At 39.0% G+C, this 21,352-nt stretch overlaps 1 protein-coding gene across 3 annotated transcripts in view; it reads right to left on the bottom strand.

Annotated features, from left to right (window-relative positions):
• Positions 1–21,352, bottom strand: part of LOC102311540 (neuroligin-1) — a 145,977-nt gene that overhangs the window by 95,613 nt on the left and 29,012 nt on the right. For 2 of the 3 annotated variants that reach the window (XM_042227955.1, XM_005940461.3), the window contains exon 2: positions 16,848–17,911. In XM_042227955.1, the coding sequence (XP_042083889.1) occupies positions 16,848–17,385 (538 nt within the window). In that variant the 5' untranslated portion in view covers positions 17,386–17,911. Of the gene's footprint in view, positions 1–16,031; positions 16,092–16,847; positions 17,912–21,352 lie in introns of all 3 variants that reach the window. The other variant, XM_005940460.3, reaches the window with a different exon arrangement.

Raw genomic sequence — 21,352 nt, 5'->3', positions numbered from 1 at the left:
TTTGGAATACTTATCTTTTTATACCACACATACATTTGTTAATGTATATTTCAGGACACACATAAAACTGGATTTTTAGTTTAAAAACCCTAAAAACTTTACATTTCTGGAAATAAAATCTTAGAGATCTTAAAGAAAGAAAGGCAGATGTTGATTGTATTTATATGATTTACCTGTTATGCTCCAAAACAAGAAAGTTTAATGTAATTCATCATCACTAACAATACATTGTTAAGATTAATATACTAGTAAATAGCTTTTTTGGGAAGTCGCCTTCTATCTCTCTCTGTCTTGCTTTATTTGCATGAATCCCTGCATTGATAAAAAAAACTAACAAAGTACTGTATTGGTGAAAGTACGTTCCTTCAGTGCTCCAATAAAAAAAACCCACAAAAACAAACAAAAACTAAGCATAATAACAAGAGAAAAGCATTTTAGTATAGTGCCCCCAGTGTAGTGGTTTACACATTTGCTTAACAAGAGAACGATCCCTGATTTGATCCTTGGAGGAGACACAAATCCCTTTGCGGTTGTGTCAGGAAGGGCATCCGGCATAAAAATCTGCCAAATCAAAGATGCAGAGATTTCCACTGTGGTAACCACTTGTGAATAAGGGAGCAGCTGAATCTAGCCATATACGCTTCTATTGCTGTATTTGTGGTCAATTAGGTCATATCAAATTAAAGGCAAGCACTATATTTTAAAATTTCTGACAATATGCTACAATTTGCAGCTCTGACTTTCCTTGTACACAGCCAGGGTTGTTCCTGGTTCTGAATAGACATTTGGTAGCAACTAGATGTGACACTGCAGAGTTGGTTCCTTGTGAGTACGCATTGTAGTATTTAACAGAAACCTGTAACAGGAATTTTCTTGTTTTTTGTGACTATTCTTAAATAGATCGCAAATTACAAAAAAAAGAAAACATAGGGGAAAAATGTATACCAGAAGTGAATGATTTGGTCAGATGACAGAAAACTAGACCTCTTTGACCAAAGACACGCTGCTTATGTTGGAGAAAGAAGGGAGAGGCATACAACCCAAGTACACTGTCCCAGAGTGAAACACAGTGGGGAGAGTATTATGGGGAGTGGGAGTATAATGTTATGGGGATGCTTCAGTATGTCTTGAATTAAGAATCTCATCAAGGTGGAGGAACTCATGAAGAAGGATGGATATGTGAAGATTTTGAGAGAAAACCTCTAGCAGGCAACAGAAAAACTAGGTCTGGGTTGTTACTTTGCCTTCAAAGACAACAATAACCCAAAGCATATGTCTCCATTCTGCATCAGTGTTAAATGGATTCATATTACTGCAACATAGGTTTAAGACTAAGCTCATTTTAAATACTTTATATTCTGTTTAATGTCTAGTATCATATTCCATAACCAATGTTTGCAATAGTTGTCCTGTGAGGACCACATATCTTTTAAAATGAGCTCATGAACACAGGCATACATCTTGATTGTTTTTTAAAAATATATATATTTTAATAATAATTTTAAAAATCAGCTGAATTAAAAGCGTTGAGGATTATATTTAGACATTCCCACAGATGCTCATCTGAAAGTGCTGCTGAGCCTGCACCTGGTCAACCATATTAAAGCAGACATAATCAGAGCTTCTCATCATCACAGATTTCCTCATTAATATCCTAAAAGAGTCATTAACAACTTTTTCATACTCCATCTTCTCTGTATCACACATATCAGGTGCAACGTGGCGAGCAAGAGGAAGCTCATCTCTTATGATGCTAAATCACTGAAGCTCATTTACTTGCTAATGCTAGCTGTGTTTTCACTCAAAGAACAGACCGTAAGTGAGCTTAGAGCAGTGAAAGCTGGGCCAGCACCAGCTTGCCTTGTGCCCTGGTCTCCACTAAGTTTACTGTGAAAAGACCAGCAGTTTATCCACAATCCATGCGTATAAATTACCTGAAAAAGCTGCTGGCCTATCAACTTCCCCAGCTCAACCCTCAAAACAGAGACTGCTACAGTCCCTTATAAAACTGAAAGAAGCGCAACAATAGCCAACAGCAGCCACAAGGTGGCAGTAACGTAAAGGAGTGATGCATATTAATTAACAGACCAGGAGCTCTAAGACAGCACTGTCTGAAAGAAGCTTTACTTTGGTAATGCCTATTTTTAGACTTGCTGATGAAACACTACTGGTTTTTGGTTATGTAAAATAAACTTGTTTCTGTGTGCAAAGGAAAATAATGTAAGCACTATTTCAACTTTGGCTTCATGTGGCTTCAAACTTTTTCGATCAGTGGTCATTTTGCATGTGAATATAGCAGAAGTCACAGAACAGCCATTTTTTATTGTAACACATTCAGCACTGTACACTACTCAGTTTCCAAGGTAAATTGTACAGTTAGGCAGAGAAAAGCATGTAGATACAACCAGTTGAAGTTGTGAGATTTGTTTTCTTCATCTTGGATACTAAAAGGACTGATATTTGTTTTCACTTAGTTACATATAGTTAAGAACCTGATGTCTCCAATTTCCAAGAGCTTTGATATATGATTTAAAGTCAGTTCTGTTGCTATTTATACAACCATCAAGTGTTGGGGCAAAACTTTAAAATACTGAATGTTGCTTGGGAGTAGAAAGCTGAGTAAACGAGATCCCTACTGTTATCAGCTTTCAGAGCGACTAAATCAAAAACGTTGGCACATTAAAATTTCTGGCAAAATATCTGGTTGAGCTTTCTGTTCCCACCAGTGCAAACATATTCTGCCAATTTTCAGTCTCTATTATTAACCACATCATACTAGACTCTCCTTTGGACTCAAGTTTCTCTCTTTGTTTGTCCCATCAAATAATCTACATTTATTTCTTTGCTTTGCTTAATCATTTGTTTTACTCTAATCTATTTGAAAACAGCTTGTTGTGTGTCATTATTCAGTAAGTCATCCTGGCATACGTAGTTTACAAAATGGCATTCTATTAAATTGCTATTGATGACTTCTAAACTATCACAGTTTTTGAAGATAATAGAGGTGGCTACAAATGCTTTAGTAGGCCCCTCAGTCTCTACACCTGGCTTCAGTTAACTTGCAGACTGCACAAAATTGACAACTGACAATTTCAACCTGTTCCAGAATTGCTATTACCTCTTTAAAAGAGATCACCCATAAAGTCTTTATATTAAATCACCTTTTTTTTCCTCTCAGTATGTGTGACCAAGACCTGGCTAACTGGTGAGTCCCGTGCTTTTTCTAAACTTTTGCCCAATAAATGTGTATTTATTAATTCTCCCCAGTTAACCGGCTTCAGTTTGTAAGAATATATTTGACTGTCACCTAGTGGAAGGAATACATGGCAACATTATTCTCTGTTACAGTTCAAAACTCTCTCTAGTTTGAACTGCAGCTGTTTATAACTGTTTAATTATCCAAGAGTTTTCTGAATTTTTAAATTAATTTGTGTTAAATGTGACAGCATTTTAGTTCTTATTGATTTTAATTCTTATTAAAGTTATTATAAAGTTTGGGGGTTATTTTGATCCGATTGAGTCTTGGCTGGGCCACACACTTGATTTGGTTCTATTGCTTCCTATATCTGCAGTATATCCACTTTTCCTGACTATGTGCCTCATCATTTTATTAAATCAGGGTTCCTGAGGTAAGGGACAAAACCTAGGACTACGCTTCACTCTCTACCATAATTACATCGACTACCACTGACTGTTGAAGTTCAGCAAGGACCGATTTCAGCACAAATGACGGCTCACAGTGCTGGGCTGGTCACAGCAGTCACTCAGCTTTAACACCACTCTGGGCTCTTGCTAGCTTAGCATTAGCATGCTGTCTGTACAGGTACAAGTTGCATTAGCTCAGACCTTCCCAAAGTGCGGGACCTGCCCCCTAGGGGGGGGCACAGAGCCATTGCAGGGGGGGGCGGTATGAAAAGGGAAAAAAAAAACAAACGCTTGGACACTGCTAGCACGGGGCGCACCACAAACGCGAAGCAGGAGATGAAGCATAGCTGAATATGTTTCCAAACTTCATTCTAAGCCAAAGACTAGAAAATATGGTGAAGCATATCTTCCCTTTGGTTTCACCTGCACAAGTGCCGAGGTAGGTCTCCCCTGCAGAATTGGTTTCCCCTTGGGAGCAGCGCTGGGCTGTTCAAATCACGGACAAACAGTATCCCACATTCTTGATTTTTAGTTCACAAACACTTGTTGTAATGACTAACTACTCCTGACATTTTGGAGATGTTAGCTCTTTATACAGTAAAGTTACAGTGGGATACAAATAATATCAGGCTGATCCTGCCACGATTTGTTCCCCCTGTCTAAATCACGGACAAACAGTATCCTACAGCTGTTTATGTTTTTAAACCCATTTTGCACAGAGAGACACTTTTTGAAAAATGTATTGATAGCAATGTTGAATATTATTACACAGGAAAAAAACAACTACATGTAAAATAATCACACCGTGAGCCTCTGCCTTTGTAAATGGAGGGACAGTAACTGCGTGTATATATAAAAGTGTAAAACCTGAAGATAGAGACAAAATACTGTTAATCTGACTATCTGCTATTCTGCAATTCATCTCATGTAAACAATAACGTGGAAAAAGGCACATACCTTTAACGTTGCGTGACGAACTCTGCATTCCTCGTCCACACGTAAACGCAAAAAATGAGTTTTAAAAAATCTTCGTTTTCAGTGATTCGAAACGCCGTTTACGTGTGGACGAAACAGCTGTGTTTTCAAAAATACCCGTGTAGGTGCAGACGTAGCGTAAATGAGTTAGTAGTATATTTTCTTACTACCTGTAATTTATTTTTCTTGTAATTTTACATTTTTCTTGTAAAACAAAAGGGGACCCAGAAAAAAAAGTTTGCAAACCACTGTATTAGCTAGTGATTTGCGATACCACTGATTTCCTTTCCGATCTGATACCAATTAAAATTCAGGTTGGTATCGACGATACTGGTCCGTTACCGATACTTTGTACAAAAATTAAATTTGTTATTGTATTTCAAATTACCGGTACAGCTTCATAATGATAACGGCCATCAGACAACTTGTTATTGTTGAATTATGAAGAATTATATAGAAAACAAACCTGAAGTTGTGTGTTAATTTACGCTATTTGAACACATATCTTGTTATTTAACATTTACTTGCCTGGACATTTCAACAAAAACATTCAACATTCACACTTTCCCTCATTCACAGTAGTGATGTCCCACACTACAAATTTTGGTATCGATCCAATACCAAGTAATTACAGGGCCAGTATTGCCGATATCAGTACCAATAATTTTAAGTTATTCAGGCAGCTTATTGGGGGAGAGTAGTGTAGGGTATTGATTCCAATGTTCCCTCTAAGCTGCTCGGTGCGCAATTGCGCACTGCTGGTATGCTTTCTGTGCACAGAAAACCTGCGTTGCACACAGAAAAAAAATTCTAACCTGAATTGAAATTACAATGAATACTTTAACAATTCTGTTTTGCAGTGTTAGTCAGTCTGCTCCCGTATGGGATTAGAATGATGTCAACTTATCCCATACAGGAGCAGCCAATAATGTGATTCACATTCGTATATACGCAGCTAATCAACGTTGTTGACAGGCTATGACAGCGTCCTTATGTGCCGACACCGGTGTTTTAGCTAGCAAAGCGGCGTGGCTGATGTGGAGTGAAGCCACGTTAATGACAACGTGTACAACCATTGGAGATGTGAGCAGGACAGTCGGAACAATTGATGGAAAAATTGTGGACTTTATACCAGTTTTTAAATTGTGTTGATAGGCCACGTAAAACCAGAGTTATGATAAAAATATATGCAATGTTTGGTTTTCTTTCTGAATACTATCATTGTTTATATTTACTGCAGGAAGAAACGGTAAAAACAGCGTTTTATAAGGAAAACGCTCGAAAGCACTCTCCGCCTGAGAGAAAAAACAAAACCAAAAAAACCCCACCCTTTCCTATTGGTCGAAAAATGTACCATGTTGACCAATCAGAAAATTATATGGCAACATGGCATTTAGTTGTTTAGGAAGGGGGAAGCTTTAGGAGTGATGATGGTGTTTTGACATGTGAGAGATTTGCGATGTTTAGCACAACTCTTGTGTAGTTAGTGTGTAGTGTAGTCAATAGTTTTGTTGTGTGTGTCAGAACAATGAGGCAACTGCTGAATGTTACAGGCGTTACAGCAGTGATACATCTCCTGCTGTCAGGCCTGCAGATATCAGGCTGTTGTTCTCCTTTATCTCATAGTGGACAGAAACATTTTTTTGGAGTGGCACAAATAATTTGTGTGGCATCAAATTTGATGCAGAACAGCTGATTGTTCTGTAAATAGTTTGAAATGTTTATTTTAAAAAATGCCTTGGTTGCAAAACTCAGTTATGTTTTTGTAGAAGTAACTAAATAATTAATTGTCCAACATTGGTCATTATATACTGTATTTTGTAGTCAGAGAGTTACAGGACTCTCTCTCAGACCACAGATTCATAATACAAGTCAGAGCTTTATTTAAAATTAAAAAAAAAAAAAGGAAGAAGAAGAAGAAGAAGAAAAAAAAGTTGTGTTTTCAAAATTGGAGTTCAAGTTATTTTTACTTCCAATAGTGTTAACATACTGCACAGGTCATGAACAAGATTTTTTTTACATTTTCATTGTAAGTGGGATAAAGCAGTTAATTAAAAGTAGTCTAACATAAATGTAAATGCTGTGATTTGATTATTTTAATAAACCATGTAACTTGGACGGATTCGATGTTGGTGTGACCACAGTGCACACGTCTGCTGTTGCTCAGAGTGGTCCAAGGGATCGCTCGGGGAGTTTGTGCGTTCGCTCACACACATGAAAAATTAGAGGGAACATTGCTTGATTCCATCGATATTTCGATCGATCTGCCCACCTTTAATGTTAGCAACATAATGCAGTCGTTTCTGTCCTAGAGCAGTCTCCATTTTACCATCATGCTCTTTATAAAAATAAAAGTAATGTCCATATCTACGCTATGCCACTATTGTCCTTCTCTAGCACACAAACTAAAATCAGCTGATCGTAGTGAGAGTAGAAGAACCGATAAGTGGGATCGCTAGGCAGGGAGACTTAACGATTTAAAGGAATTGGACTACTGGGAACCGGTTCTCTACAAGAACCAGTTCTTGATTCCCATCTATAATTATTGATGCTGGTAACTCTGATGTCAGGGCTCTAGAGGGCGACCAATTTGGCAAATGCGACCAAATTTTTCAGTGGTGCGACTAAAAAAAAAATCTTGTTCGAGCCAGCAGCAAAAGAAGCAGCAAACTAGGCTTTAAATTTGATCAATGTCATCATGAATTCCCTCTGATTTTTGCTGTTTTGCTTCCACCACGATAAAAATCACAGTTCATGCACAGCTCTCTCTCTCTCTCTGTACTTCAAGAACAGTTTCCCGTCTCCAATCTCTGTTTTCTGCATTATTCATTCGCTTATTACCCACCAGTCTACTGTTGTTTACAGCGCTGTCGGCCGCTGTCTTTTTCTTTTTTTTCACTTAAATGACCTTGGACAAGAAAACCTGCTGTTCAATACTGAAGAAATTAAAACTTTTTAAAATTATGCAAAATTCCAGAATATCGCAGAATAATTTAAGGTTGTCTGCTATAAAAAGTCAGGTCAGAAAAATCTCCTTCAAGTTTTTCTGTGTTTTATTCTCAGTTACTTTGACACAAAGGCATCTGCTGTGATGTTCACAATTCTGATGAAGTCTCACATGTATCAGTACTGATAAATGATCAGAATTATAATATTTCTGACTGTCTGAGGCTAAATTGAATCGAATCAGGACTTTGACAAACCGGAATCGAATGGATTATAGAAATCAGTGATAATACCCAGCCCTAGTGAGCAGCCTAGGCCTAGCTGTAGCTGTGGGTAATAAGAAAAGATGAAAATAACTACTGATAACTTTTTTGTTAAGTTAAGGCCTGGTCCGTATGAAATTCATAGCCAGTGCTCTGACACAGTGCCATCAACCTCTGAATGCTGAAAAAGCACAGTGTATCCAGAAAACACATTATATGCTGCAATAAATGCACTGCAAGTGTCCCCTCTCCCCACTGCCTTTCAGCAGCATGCAACAGCAAACAGGTCGTCAGAGGAGGGCGAGATGATGATTAAGTTTAACATTTTCTACAATATTGTCAAAGCACTTTAAGCACAAGATTGTTAGTTAATAATTTAGAAATTAATATTTTCTGTATGGACTGCAATCCCCCCCCAAAATGTGCACATGTAAAACTGCGGTGTTAAGCAATGCAGTTGAAAAATATGAGTGCGCCTAAATTTTGTGCCGGTGCGCCCATGGCAAAAAGTTAGTCTATAGCCCTGTACTTAGATACTTGTATTGTCATGTGCACAAGACAAAGTGGCAATACAAGTATTGGCACTCACTCTTCTAACATTCTTCAAGGGTCCAGTCCCTTTTTCATTCTATATTCTTTAAAAAAATAATAACAATAATAACATTAAATAAAAAATAGACATATCTGCCTTTTAAACCAGGCACCAAGTCCTCTACAAATTTATTAATTTGTTGTTTAGCTAAGGTTGAAACCTGACTAAAAAAAATTTCTGAAAGTTAATGAAAATAAAACCACCATGTTAGTGTTTCATCCCAATCAATGACAGACAATTTCACTTTCCATGACCCCCTCAGATCTTGAGCCCATGTCATCATATCTTAAACCTCATGTGAATGATCATGGTGTTAGCCACACCCATAGCAATAATCTGCAGGAATTACTGCAATGAATTATATATCGGATTGAGCAAAACACTAATATCACAATTGCAGCTGGTTCAAAATGCTGTTGCTACACTCTTGACAGGCACATGGAGGTGTGATAATATTTCGGCCAGTCAATTGCACTAGCCTTCTTTGAAGCACAGGATCAATTTCAAAATATTGTTGCATCCATCAATCAAAGTGCTAAAAGCATTTTCATCAATGTCTGTTGTGCTTAAATGTGCTATATAAATGAATTGACTTGACTAGAAAAGAGAATATAATGTTGCCAGTGTGAAAACTAAATCACTGACTTGTACAGGAACAACTGATAAAAAGCAACACTCCTAACAGTTGTACCTGGAAGTGCTGAAAAAAGAAAAAAAAAAAACAAATACCAAAAAACCCTAAAACAAGTTGTTTTTCCATACAGGAATATCAACCTGAACTAAAGTTTCAAATTCAAAATACACTACATTTTGTTACAGAGAAATATTACTATGCAAGTTTGATAAAAGGTACTATATTAGAGTTTTCCTGGTTCCAAGAAAAAAAAAAATATTTAGGGATGATGTGATTGTTGATCTAGTTCAGTTTGTTTAGTTTGGTTTTGTAAGGTTCCCTTTGCTGTGTCCTGCACAAGGCGGCTCATTTGGCAATAACAAGTTAGTCTGGAGTGCAGGTTCTTAGCTGGTGACCAGAGTAGACCAAGTATATCCAAGTAAAACAGTCTTTGCACATCAAAAACGCAGACAGCAGGGGGTATTGCACTTGAGGTCCTCTGGTTATGACTTTCCTGTATGAATGGAGCACTAAAAAAATAAGTAGACCATACCACGACCGTTATTAGGTGATTTAAAAGTTTGTCCCAGCAGCAAACTTTTAAATCACCTTTTTGGGGGTTTTAGTACAACTATGTTAAACTCTAAATTCTTCACAAGAAATTGGTCATAATCTAACATAATTGTCTTTTTCTTCAGTATTTTTGTTGTTTTTAACTCAATTTGAAAGTTTGGTTAGGCTGAGCTGGAAATGGCAAGCTCACCACATACTGAGTATGTGGTATAGACACAAACACATACAGACAGACACACAGACTAGAACACACTAACATAAGAAGAAATACCAGTGTGGAAAAGTTAAGCTGTGAGTGGAGGTGACAGAGGCCCTCAAGGGAAACCCAAACACAAGCAGGGCCATGCCTATTCCTGCCCATTTGTGTGTCTTTGTAGGCATGTGTGCATGCCACCTCCCAAAGGATCGTCCCTCAACAACTACAAAACTAGGACAAAGCCCAAGGAATAACAGGAAAAAAATAAGAGACAAAAGCAAGAGAAAAGGACATAAGAGGAAAGTGAGATGGTAAAGGGTGAAAAGGTCAAGACTGATAGAGACAGAGACAGACACAAGGGAAAAAGCCAACCTGTACAGAGGGAAACCAAGATGGATGGAAAGAGACACGAGAAGAACAAGGTAATGAGGGAAATGGGAAATTGTGGGAAAAAACAGTCAAACATTCACAATGTGTGAAGTTCACTGAATCTTGACGGAATTCGTATCTACAGTAGGACTTCTGTTCTAAACCCCTCTGGAGTGATAACAGCAGAAAGAAATTTTAGAACAATACAACTTGTTAAAATATTTTGAGAACTACTGGAGATATTAAACAGTGTGTACATGTCCTAGGATAGTAGATCAAGTTTGCAGTTTAATGTAAGAATGTAAGAAAGAAAAAGGGAATCAGAAAAGCAGACAAAACAGAGCCAACCCCACCACCCTAAGTGACACTGATTCTAGACCAAGACCGAATGCTGTGCATAGAAGTTACCTTGTTGAATTACACTGGCAGCATAAAAATGTAATTTTACAGTTTACCTATTGGGAATGATAACAGCAATATCCTCTTGTACAAAACAGTATTGTGCTGTTTACAGTATAAGACAGCCAGCTGTCTGGTTGCCTTTATACTGTTATCTTAGGTTTTTTTAGGATATCCGGATATCCAGTTTATTACAATAAAATATACATGTCCTCATCCTTAATCGGTTTCTTGTCTTTCTTAAACTATGACTTACAGTGTAGCTCAACATTTGCATGATATGACTTTTGCAGTAGGAGTTCCACAATGGTGGTTCATTTTTAGCTCAACCTCAACACTGTTCTCAAGCACAAACACCCTAGAAATCACAAGGCACAATCATAACAATTGGAATCTATACCCCAACTAACGTATTGCTGGGTTCCATCCAGTCTGGGGCCTTTAGCGTGGAGTTCATGTGTGCTCCCCAAGTCTGTGACGGGTCTCTCTGGGTACTTTAGCTTCCTCCCAACATCATGTGTGGGGTTCTTTTAGATTCTCAGATTCTAAACTTAATCATAGGTGTGAATCTGAGAGTGAATGGTTGTTTTTCTGTCTGTGTTTGCTCTGTGACAGACCGGTGATGTGTTCAGAGTGTAACAAGTCTCACGCTAGGACAGTTATAAGCTCCTGCCACCATGAATATAATAAGTGGAAGAAAGTTAACAGCACTTAGCAGTGGTGCCAATACTGTACCATCGCTGTTAGTAATAAAACATTATTTGTGTATTTGGGAACCAACTTTCCTATGAATTACAAAGCATGTGCAGCTAGTTTATTTTCTCACATGGTAAGCAAAGCGCTATGACCTTTTAAATAAAATGCTCTATTCAGAGTGCAAGTTGATCATTTAACATCAAGACAGCTTAAACTTGTACAAATTAGTATTGTCCAGATTCAAAACTGCCAATGCAAATTTTCAATGCTTACAGCCCCATGTATTTTCTTTCAGCAAATCTTTGGTCAGGCAGGAAAACTTTTACTCAACTTTGTCAGTAATAGCTAAAGTGTCATATGCAATGAGATGCATTTAAGGCACTGAAGCAGCAACAAAGTGACAGTCTCGCCACATGCTGTTAAAGAAACAACACCTTCAGTATTGTGACACAGTTCTGTGCTAATATTGTCAGCATGTGAGTTTAAGACATTTGTTCTTATGGATTGAAATGTAAAGATTTGTGTTAAATAATATTACCTTCACCGCATCTCATCTGCTTCCATATTGGCTTGTGCTTGTAGTCATGATGTCTTTTGACAACCCACACAGTTGAGTCAGCTCTGGCCTTATGTGAAGAGTAGTAAAAATATATAACAGGCAATAAGAAATGAAAAAAAAAAAATTGTCCAGCAGTGTCTCCTTCAAACTGCAAACTGCATTATCTTATTTATTTTTTGTTTCCTTGTTGTTTTTTTCATTTTTGGAAATCATTAAAAAGTCTACAGATTTATCTTATTTATCAAAAAAGGTTTTTATTTTTTCCCCCCAGAGTTGGTATTGAGTGTGTTCTATGCAGCAAAAAGAGCATTTCCCCCCAAACGTACTGAAGGCTTGGCCCTCCATAGCCATAAATACATCTGACTCATGCATCAGAATGAGTTTTACTTAACCCAAGTCTGAAATTCCATAATTGAATTTCAAGCCACTCATATTCATTTATTTCATTTTCAGAAATGAATTGTGAATGCATGCACAGAGAACGAAGACCAACCACAGAGCTGCTACCTCTGATCTCAACACAGAAACCACTATCCCAGCATGTGATAACTTAATGGCCATACTCCATCCTAGAGACATCAAAAAGCACTACTTTTAACCACAGAAGATTTCTTTGAACCTGTGTGACACAGGACAGTACAATAGTCCTTATGTGGACAAAGAGGCAAATCCCACAGCAATTACACTCTGCCTTCTTCACTTTCACCGCTGCTCTATTGTTTGGCTGTGTGTGTCCTGCTCTTACTTTGTTTTTGTCTGTCTTTCTAATACTACCCCATATCTTCTTCTTTAACACAGTCATATGTCTTCATAGCTTTCCATCGCTAGCTTTCCTTCTAATCACCTCAGTCATACAGTTTTTCTTTGTTTTGTCCATTAAGAAGTCTTCCATGATGGTGTGGAGAACAGTCATTAACAAAAGCACATCAGAATTTCATGTTAGCTGAAGGTATAAGTGTTATACAAACTGTTACGGAACTAAAACCGAAAATAAACAGTGTATATGTTCCATGATGTGTTTTGTGCATCATAAGTTATCTACAGATCTGTCAGCAACCGTGTAGTTATTGATCAGTGGATGCTGAAGCATTTGGGAACACTGTAATATTGCCCTCCAAATTTTCACCTATGCAGATGAAATCCTAAGTTTCACATATTCACTATAATTCTGCAGGTGCACCTGATCATTTTCCTTTGGAAAAACTTGAGAGCTAAAATGTGCTTTTTATCACAAAATATTTGTAGTGTATTGCCTGTCAATATGTCACTTGTATGAAGACATTATAGTTGATTTTATTAATAATACCCCATTTCCACTTCCTATCCAAACATGTTATAAAATCAATCACCGTGGCTGCACACATCTAGCCATGAAATTACCCAGTCACTCACCATAATCTATCCACTCACCCCACACACCACTGAGTACACTGCACTACTGTGTCACTGATAATGACTCAAGTTCTAAAAGTATCCACTGAAATAGCTTTTGCCTCTTTAAAGTAAACCACCACCATCACTGCGGAACTGACATTAGACTCTAATGATGTACCAGAAAACATTATCTGATGCTGTAAAACTGATATCCCAGCCTGGACAGCATGGTTAGTAACTCAACAATGCACACTTTAATTGTAATATCTGAATATAGAAGCCATGCACATGTACTGAAGAACACCACCCCAATACATGTTCATGATTCCTGAGAAATGAAACTTTTGGTACATTTTAGTCGTTTCTGCCTAGAAATATTCATCTGAAAAGTGCAGACTTCAATTGGATGTCCGTGGTTAGCATCAGTAGCAAGACACGATTTGGTGTTCAACCCAGGCTCAAATGCCCAGCACAGTCATGCACAGAGAACTATTGCCACATAAGAATGTCAACATTTAATGACACTATAAAGCCTTTTTTTTTTTCTTCAGTACCTTGGGTTTGAAAATTCTCATTACATTCAATTTAATTGTGAATAGATTTCAATATAGCTAACATTATGGGAAACCCATTCTTATGACAAACTATAGAAAATGTATAGTTGGGGAAGATGTGTTTGGTTAACAATAAATAAAAAGTCAAATGTAAATCGCAGGCCAGTAGCAGAAGATGAAAAATGAGTGACCCTCCATCATTCAGACCTCAGTTTAGATGTTTATGCACAAAATGTAAATAGTGAAATTAAATCTTTAGAATAATGACTTCTTACAGATTACACTAGACAGTAAAATTACTTAAATTCCAACAGTTTCTTCCAATGTCACAGTGATTGAACTACATGAATACTGACTATCTACTTAGATGGATTGCTTGGATCGGCTGATATCCATGGCATCATCTCTTATCAAAATTGTTTTTTTCTTGTTTTGTTTTGGGTTTTTTTGCATAAAATGTTATTTGGGAAAACAAGTAAGCAACTGATGTACTAACATTTTCAGAATTGAGGCATACTGCTTTAGATAATGTATTGTTCTGAAAGATAATATAATTTTAAAACATGAAGTTGAGCACTTCAGTCTCTAAAAGTTACACTTAATTTACCAGTCAGAAGTGATGTCTCTAGGATGTAAGACTACTAAGTTCTGGTCGATAAATGTCACTTTTTAGTCTCTAAAAAATTGCTTCCGACCTGTGCCTTTTACGTAAGGCTAAAATTTCACTTTGATCAATTTTATTAATATAAAAAACAAAAAATATATTTAAAAAAAAAACGTTTAATTCTCTAGACCATCGAGTATTGTCTTAGGATCTGTATTCTTCATGTCACTTTTATTTAGGGCTTTTCCATGTATTGAATATCTAAATTAATGTGTCTTCTTGTATATTGTAAAATAATTATTGTTATTTTCAACTTTGTGCATAGTTACTGGGTGGCAAACTGCAGACACAGAAACAAACTCAAGGAAAGCAACTTCTCCTGTAACTAAGGGACATTTCTGCGATCTTGCTTTTCTTTTTCTGTGCAATACACTGTGTTTCACAGCTATTCTCCCTTTATTATCAAATCACAAAATCTTGTTTTCTGAATTATGATTTTTCCAAGGTGTGTGAACAATATATAAGCTTCTGTAATCTGTCAGTGCATTTCCTTTCAGTGTATTTGTATGTGTAACATGTTAGAGGCGAAGAAGAGCAGTGAATTTATAATGTGCACGTATCTATTTAGTACGAAAAAAGGAAATATACAATAAGCGATAATGCTGACTGCTGCCAAGACAATGACATTAACACCCAGAACTTATCAAGGACGCTGTCAGCACATCTCTCCCCCTCTCTCGCTTTTGCTCTCTCTGTCACTCACTCTGACTCAAAAATATCTATACAGAAAAAAAGTGCACACACAGCCAAGAAGGGAGAGGCTAAAAGAGAAAGACAGAGAGGAGGTGGAGGACATTATCTTGATGAAACAGCGCTTGATACAGTAGCCAGAGCCAACCAGAACATAGCTCTGCTTTCTTTTAATGGAGATTACACAGTCAAGGTCCAGCCTGAGCTCATCTTATTTAACACTGCATACAACTACATCATTGTGAGTGTGTGCATGTGTGTTTGTGACAGTGTGTGTGATCTAATATGCTGCTATCTTGCGACACATCAGCCATAATTACTGCACACCTCCTGACCTATGATCTGGCAGCCAATCAAATCCCCCACTATTGCTGACCAACGCGAGCACACATGAGTACTGGGGATGTGGTGCAACACACCTCACATCAATCCACCATCACAAGGTCTGCAAATTACTTGTCTTATTCAGGGTTTTAGATGCAAGTATGTTGCTGTTATTACATTGAGTATATCAGAGGGTCTTTACAAGACCTGACAAATGACAAAAAAGTATTTCCTGATGTGCGCACTTATACTTTCTGAAATGCAGTAGCTGTGTTCAGTGAGAATACTGCTTCTGACATTTTCACTTTCTTCTTAAGGTTTTTTAAATTGGCCCTAAATTCACTTTCAGGTAGTGTTTTAAAAGGCCCAGTCTCTTAATTGCAGCATTCTAAAAACCAGCAGAGTAAAGACTCTAATAATTTGTAGACCTTGATTTCACATCTCTCTCTCCATCTCAGTCTCTCTCGCTCAGTCTCTCTCTCTCTCTCTCACTCTCTCTCTCTCTCATGCTGTAACATATAGCTCTTCTTTTTTCTTCCTGTTTGCAGGGTGTTCTTCTTTCTGTGGCATTGTATAGGTTGGAGTCAGATCATACATACCTCCTTGTCTACATATTTTCTTGCCCGGTTTCCTGGCACATTCCTTGGATATTCTTTTGACTGTAAAATGAATAGAAAACTAAAGAATAACATGGAGCCCCTGGACGCGCAGTGCACACAGGAGCTGGCATGCACACGCACACATGAACACTCACGCAGCGCTGATTGACTGAAAAGGACTTGGAGAGGAAGGAAGGGAGAAATAAAGACAGGGGGAAAGAATGAATAACACCAGCTCAATCAGAGCAGTATTCACTCTATCAGTCGGCCAGCCAGCCAGTCATTCAGCCAGTCAGCCAAATCAATCGGTGATGATCATGACAACAACTGTCTTGTTTAATGAACTGTAGCCATTGTGGATGAGCACAATACGCTATGATGAGCTGCAGACATGAGAGTGGGGGGGGGGGGGGGGGGGGGGGGGCCTGCAGAGCAGGGCAAATAAAGAAATGAGAAAAAAGAGGAGCTGAGAGGAAAATCTGTTCAAAAAGTCTGAAGGAATGAATGTGGAAGAAAAAATATTGAGGCAGATGTGGAGTGAAATTAAAAGTATGCACACTGTTCTCTCTTTCACACTTCACTCTTGCACATTCATGTAGTATAAGAAATATCATGCACATTTAACATGCACAAGGTCATGCTTTCCCTTCTAATGACAGACATACAAGGACAGAAACAGAAATTCACTCTCACATAGTAACAACACACCCCAACAACACTTTTTTTTCCTCTATCAGAAGGTTGTGGGTTTAATTCTCTCTGCCCCACCTCCCTCTGTACTCAGCCATCCTACCCTGGGCTTGCAGGCAAACTCACCATCCTCAGTGGGAACATAGATGTTAAGATAGAGGCAGTCCTCGCTCTGGTCCTGGACGTAGGTAGACACCACATCGATGCTGTTGGTAAACCACACTGGCAGCATGACATCTGGCAGACGGCCCTCGACGATGCTCTGGGGACACACTGGGGCAAAGTGTGTGGCATTGCGAATGTCAGGCCATGGTGCCGCTGGCTCAGGTGGCTGAAAGCGGCGCTCACCAGTAGGTGGAGCGGCATATGGAACGCCCAGAAATTGTATGACAGGACCCAGGATCTCATTGTTCAGCTCCTTCTTGATACCACGAAGCTTGCCATTGGCTGTGGTTACTATTGGGTCATTCTCATCAAGTTTCTGAGCCAACACAACAGCTGGACATGCCTGCAGAAGCAGCAATCCCAGCCATATTAGAGTGGATACCCACCAGCCAGCCTTTAAGGAACCTTCTAGACCTACATATCCCATGCTTCTGCTCCCACATGTAGCACTCTGAAGTAGCCGACATCCAATCCTCGAATGCTGCCTCCACTCGAACATGGCTGCTGTCCCACGTTTTACACTTGGTTGCTTTCTCTGTTTTTGGCCAGTTCTTGCTCGTGAAACAAACTACTTATTTCCTTTTTCTCACTTATACCATGCAGATGCAAACACAAACACAATCACAAAACTGACATTCATACAAAAGTAAGGTATAAGGAAATTGGTAACTCTGGAGCAAATGAGGGTTGTGGATGCTAATGATCCGTTTTAAAACCAAAGCACTGCAAAGCATCCAGTAGAACTGTAGCAGCCATCAGTTTCCTCCAAATTGGTGAAAGAAAATCTGTGAAATATTCCTCACAGTATGAAAATATATTCCTCAAAAAGGTCCTGTAAACAATCACTGGACTGAAGGAGAAAACACTGAAGATTTCATCTTTAGGCACCACTTCTCAGGAGATAGACAAGCCAGTCAGTGATGATGGTTTCCATATTGCCATGTACAGCGGCAGAAGCAGCGATTGCGGTGCAGTGGGTCTAGTAGGTACTTGTACTGTGAAGAGTCAAGTCCAAAGTTGGTCCCCTGCAACACAGTAAACACACATTTAGCATTCACACTAAGAAGGCAATGATCATTTTTAACCAGTACCATTTTAAATTTACAAAATTATTTTTCTTACTTCACAGCATTGTAGACATGCCATTTAATTTGTCTCATACCCATATGCACGGATGGTTACATGAGATAACATTCCTCAGCAACACACAAGGTATCAATCAGCATGCATGGCAACAAATTATAATGTAGAGTTTAATTGTATACACTACTGACAGTGTGACACTCCATCCCACCGAGAGGGGCTGATATTTAGACAGACCTTAACTTGGATCCCAGCAGCAACAAGGCTTACAGTCAAAGCCACAGGTCATTTCAATGAAAGTGGATATTGTGACATCATTAGTGCCACTGTACCACATGTTATGGAGAGGCAAAATTTGGAGATGGTAAATGGGTATGTAGCAAGGAACTTCATACAGGTGGCTACAGTTTGTGTCATGTCACAGACCTTGTATTAACATTCCCCAGAAACTTTGCCTGTTTTACCATTCTCCCAGTAAGTCTGTCTAATGAGATATATGGTAGTAACACAAATTAATTCCAGCTGAAACAAGGTAACACACAATTTTTACTTCACCCTTTACGCCACTATGTGTTTGTGTGTGTGCATGAAATTGTCGAACATGAAGGTATGTCCTTCACACTATGTGGTTTTCTACCTTTCCCACACTTCTTAGTAGTCACTGTTCCATCTGGATGAGCTCACCTTCAATTTCATACACTGAGGTAATCCTGTTTAACTGCACACACACAGCAAACTGTCAAACTAGCTAACATTAACACAGAACTGCATTTTCACTAAAACACTAACATGTTATACTCCTAAAAGTTTATGTGTATATCTGTATATGAAAGACTGATTGATCATGCAAGCAAGTACAACTGTGATTAACGGAAGAAACACGACAATGAGGGAAGACTAGAACCTGAACCTAAGTGTCCATACACAAACAGGAAATCTAAGGAGGCTAAGTTGACTGATGCACAATCCTACATATTAATATCTGATAATATCTTACCCAGCCCCAGTTACTGTCACTATCCTGCAAGACTGAATATTTTGTTGAAAACATTGTGTTAGCATAATGCAATAGGGGGCATTTTTTTCCAACTTAAAAAAAGCTTTGAGCCACAAAGATATACATGTACATAAAAGTAGGAGTGATATGTAGAGTCAATGTACATATCACTCCTACTATGTGATATGCACATATACTGTACATGAGTGAATTAAAAAGATGAAGGAAAAGCCATTCCCATTTAATATTCAATTTTACCTGAAGGAGTCCTCCTTTTTTCTTGCAATGTTTTCTGTGTCTTTTTTGCAAGTCAAAATTTGCCTGCTATATTTCTGAGTGAATGCTGTGCTTCTGTTTGAAGTTAGAAGGTGGTGGTTTTAATGAGAAACATGGCTTTGCAGAATTATTTTTTTTTGCTACTGTTTCTATTTATTTACCAAAAAAATACAGACATTACACCTAGTTTGACATGACAGCTTACTATGAAACTGCACAAATCATTACAGTATAAGTCATTGCACATGGTTTTCATCATATCTGAATGCTCAAAAAAGAGAGGTTCAGGTAACTGATGTATTTCAAGGCCAGGTGCATTTGTACTGTATAGTTTTTCTGCTTCAACACACTCAATACTCTTTTCTGGCATCGTTGTATTAAACTCAGTTGTATATAGCATTTGTATTCTATTTTATTCAATTGTATATAGTATTTTATTTTATTCTATTCTATTCTGTACAGTATCTTATTGATATCTTATTCCAGTGTTTATTTTTTTCTAATTTTTCTATGTAACTTTGCACTGTCCACTGCTGTAACAAAGGTTACCTTAGGTTACCTTATCTTATCTTATCTTTAATTTAAATTATAATCAGATAAATCAAGTTCATTAGTCAGCTTGAATGAATGAATGACTAAATTATTAAAAGGGCCGGGCGATATGGCCTAAAATCCATAATTCATATTCATTCATATTCATAATTTGAAGCATGTGCGGTAACAATATATATCGCGATATATTCTTTTCTTCCGTAAACGTATTTTCCACACTATAACGTGCACTCAAAATCCTTTAATTTCCACAAAAATCGACAGTGCGCTGTCATGGATCGCTGTGTGGCAGGCAGGATGAGGACCCAAAATGCAAACTCACGGACTCAGGGGATAAACTCAAAATCACAGCTTTAATGCTGGAAGGCAGATCACAGGAAATACAAAACTTAAACTGGGAACTATAAACTAACACTCGCAGAGAGACACAGGGAAATCCACGCAGCATGAGGGAGAACGCGACACAGAACTGAGGGAGACGCAGACATAAATACACAGAGGGTTAACGAGGGAAGTGGGAGCACACGGGGAACACGGGTGACACTGATAATCATAACAAGACACGGCAGGAGTGAACACCACACTGGCGGGAGAGGGGCAAAGTAAAACAGGAAGTACAGAGGTTCAGACAGGAGGAGAGAGAGCACGGGGAAAACACAGACATAACGGGCTGGGGAAAACATAGAATAAACACAAAGAGAGACAAGGGCTCTTGAATACACAGAGGGGCACACAGGGGGTAAGAGTCACGAAGGGAAAACACTTAGGGAACAACACACCAGGGCAACTCAGGAAACATGGCCTAAATAAGGAACAAAATACAAAAATACATGAAAACTAAGAATACTGGGCCAACATGGCCCAGGACCATGACATCACCCCCCCCTCAAGGGCTGGCTCCCGACAGCCCAAACCCGAGAACCGAAAGACAAGAAAAAAAAGGAACAACCCACCCAGGGCGGGAGGCGGGGGACCAGGACGGAGGGAACGAAACCAAACAAAAGACAAGGAGCACGAGAACAAAATTGAGTCCACAAATACACAAAACAGGGCAAAACAGGGAAGCAAATGTCCAAAGAGGTCAGAAGGTCAACCCGGGAGGTGACAGCGCAACAGTTCAGTTTGGCTGTTCCGGGGGCTGGGGTAAAGTGGCAGTGGCAGCAGAGCGGGTCCGGAGGCCGGCCGCGTGGAAGACTGCGGCGGCTGTAGAGCGGGTCCGGAGGCCGGCCGCGTGGAAGACGGCGGCGGCGAAGGAGACGACGGAGCAGTTCAGGGGACCGGAAGCGGGGGCCGGACCAGGCGACGCAGAAGCAGATGCAGAGGCTGGACCAGGCGAAGACGAGGCTGAAGCAGATGCTGGACCAAACGAAGCTAGTGGAGGTGATGCGGGAGCTGGATCAGGCGAAGCAGATGAAGCTGAGGCGGACGCTGGACCAGGCGAAGCAGATGAAGCTGAAGCGGACGCTGGACCAGGCGAAGCTGAAGCAGACGCTGGACCAGGCGAGGGCGATGCCGAAGCCGGACCAGGCGAGGATGAAGCCAGGGCCAGACCAGGCGA

Source organism: Haplochromis burtoni, unplaced genomic scaffold, assembly GCF_018398535.1.
Source record: "Haplochromis burtoni strain Fernald_Lab_line unplaced genomic scaffold, NCSU_Asbu1 Contig_292, whole genome shotgun sequence".
Taxonomy (NCBI): domain Eukaryota; kingdom Metazoa; phylum Chordata; class Actinopteri; order Cichliformes; family Cichlidae; genus Haplochromis; species Haplochromis burtoni.
The sequence above is the reverse complement of the archived record's forward strand: the minus strand, read 5'-3'. Positions and strand labels throughout refer to the sequence as shown.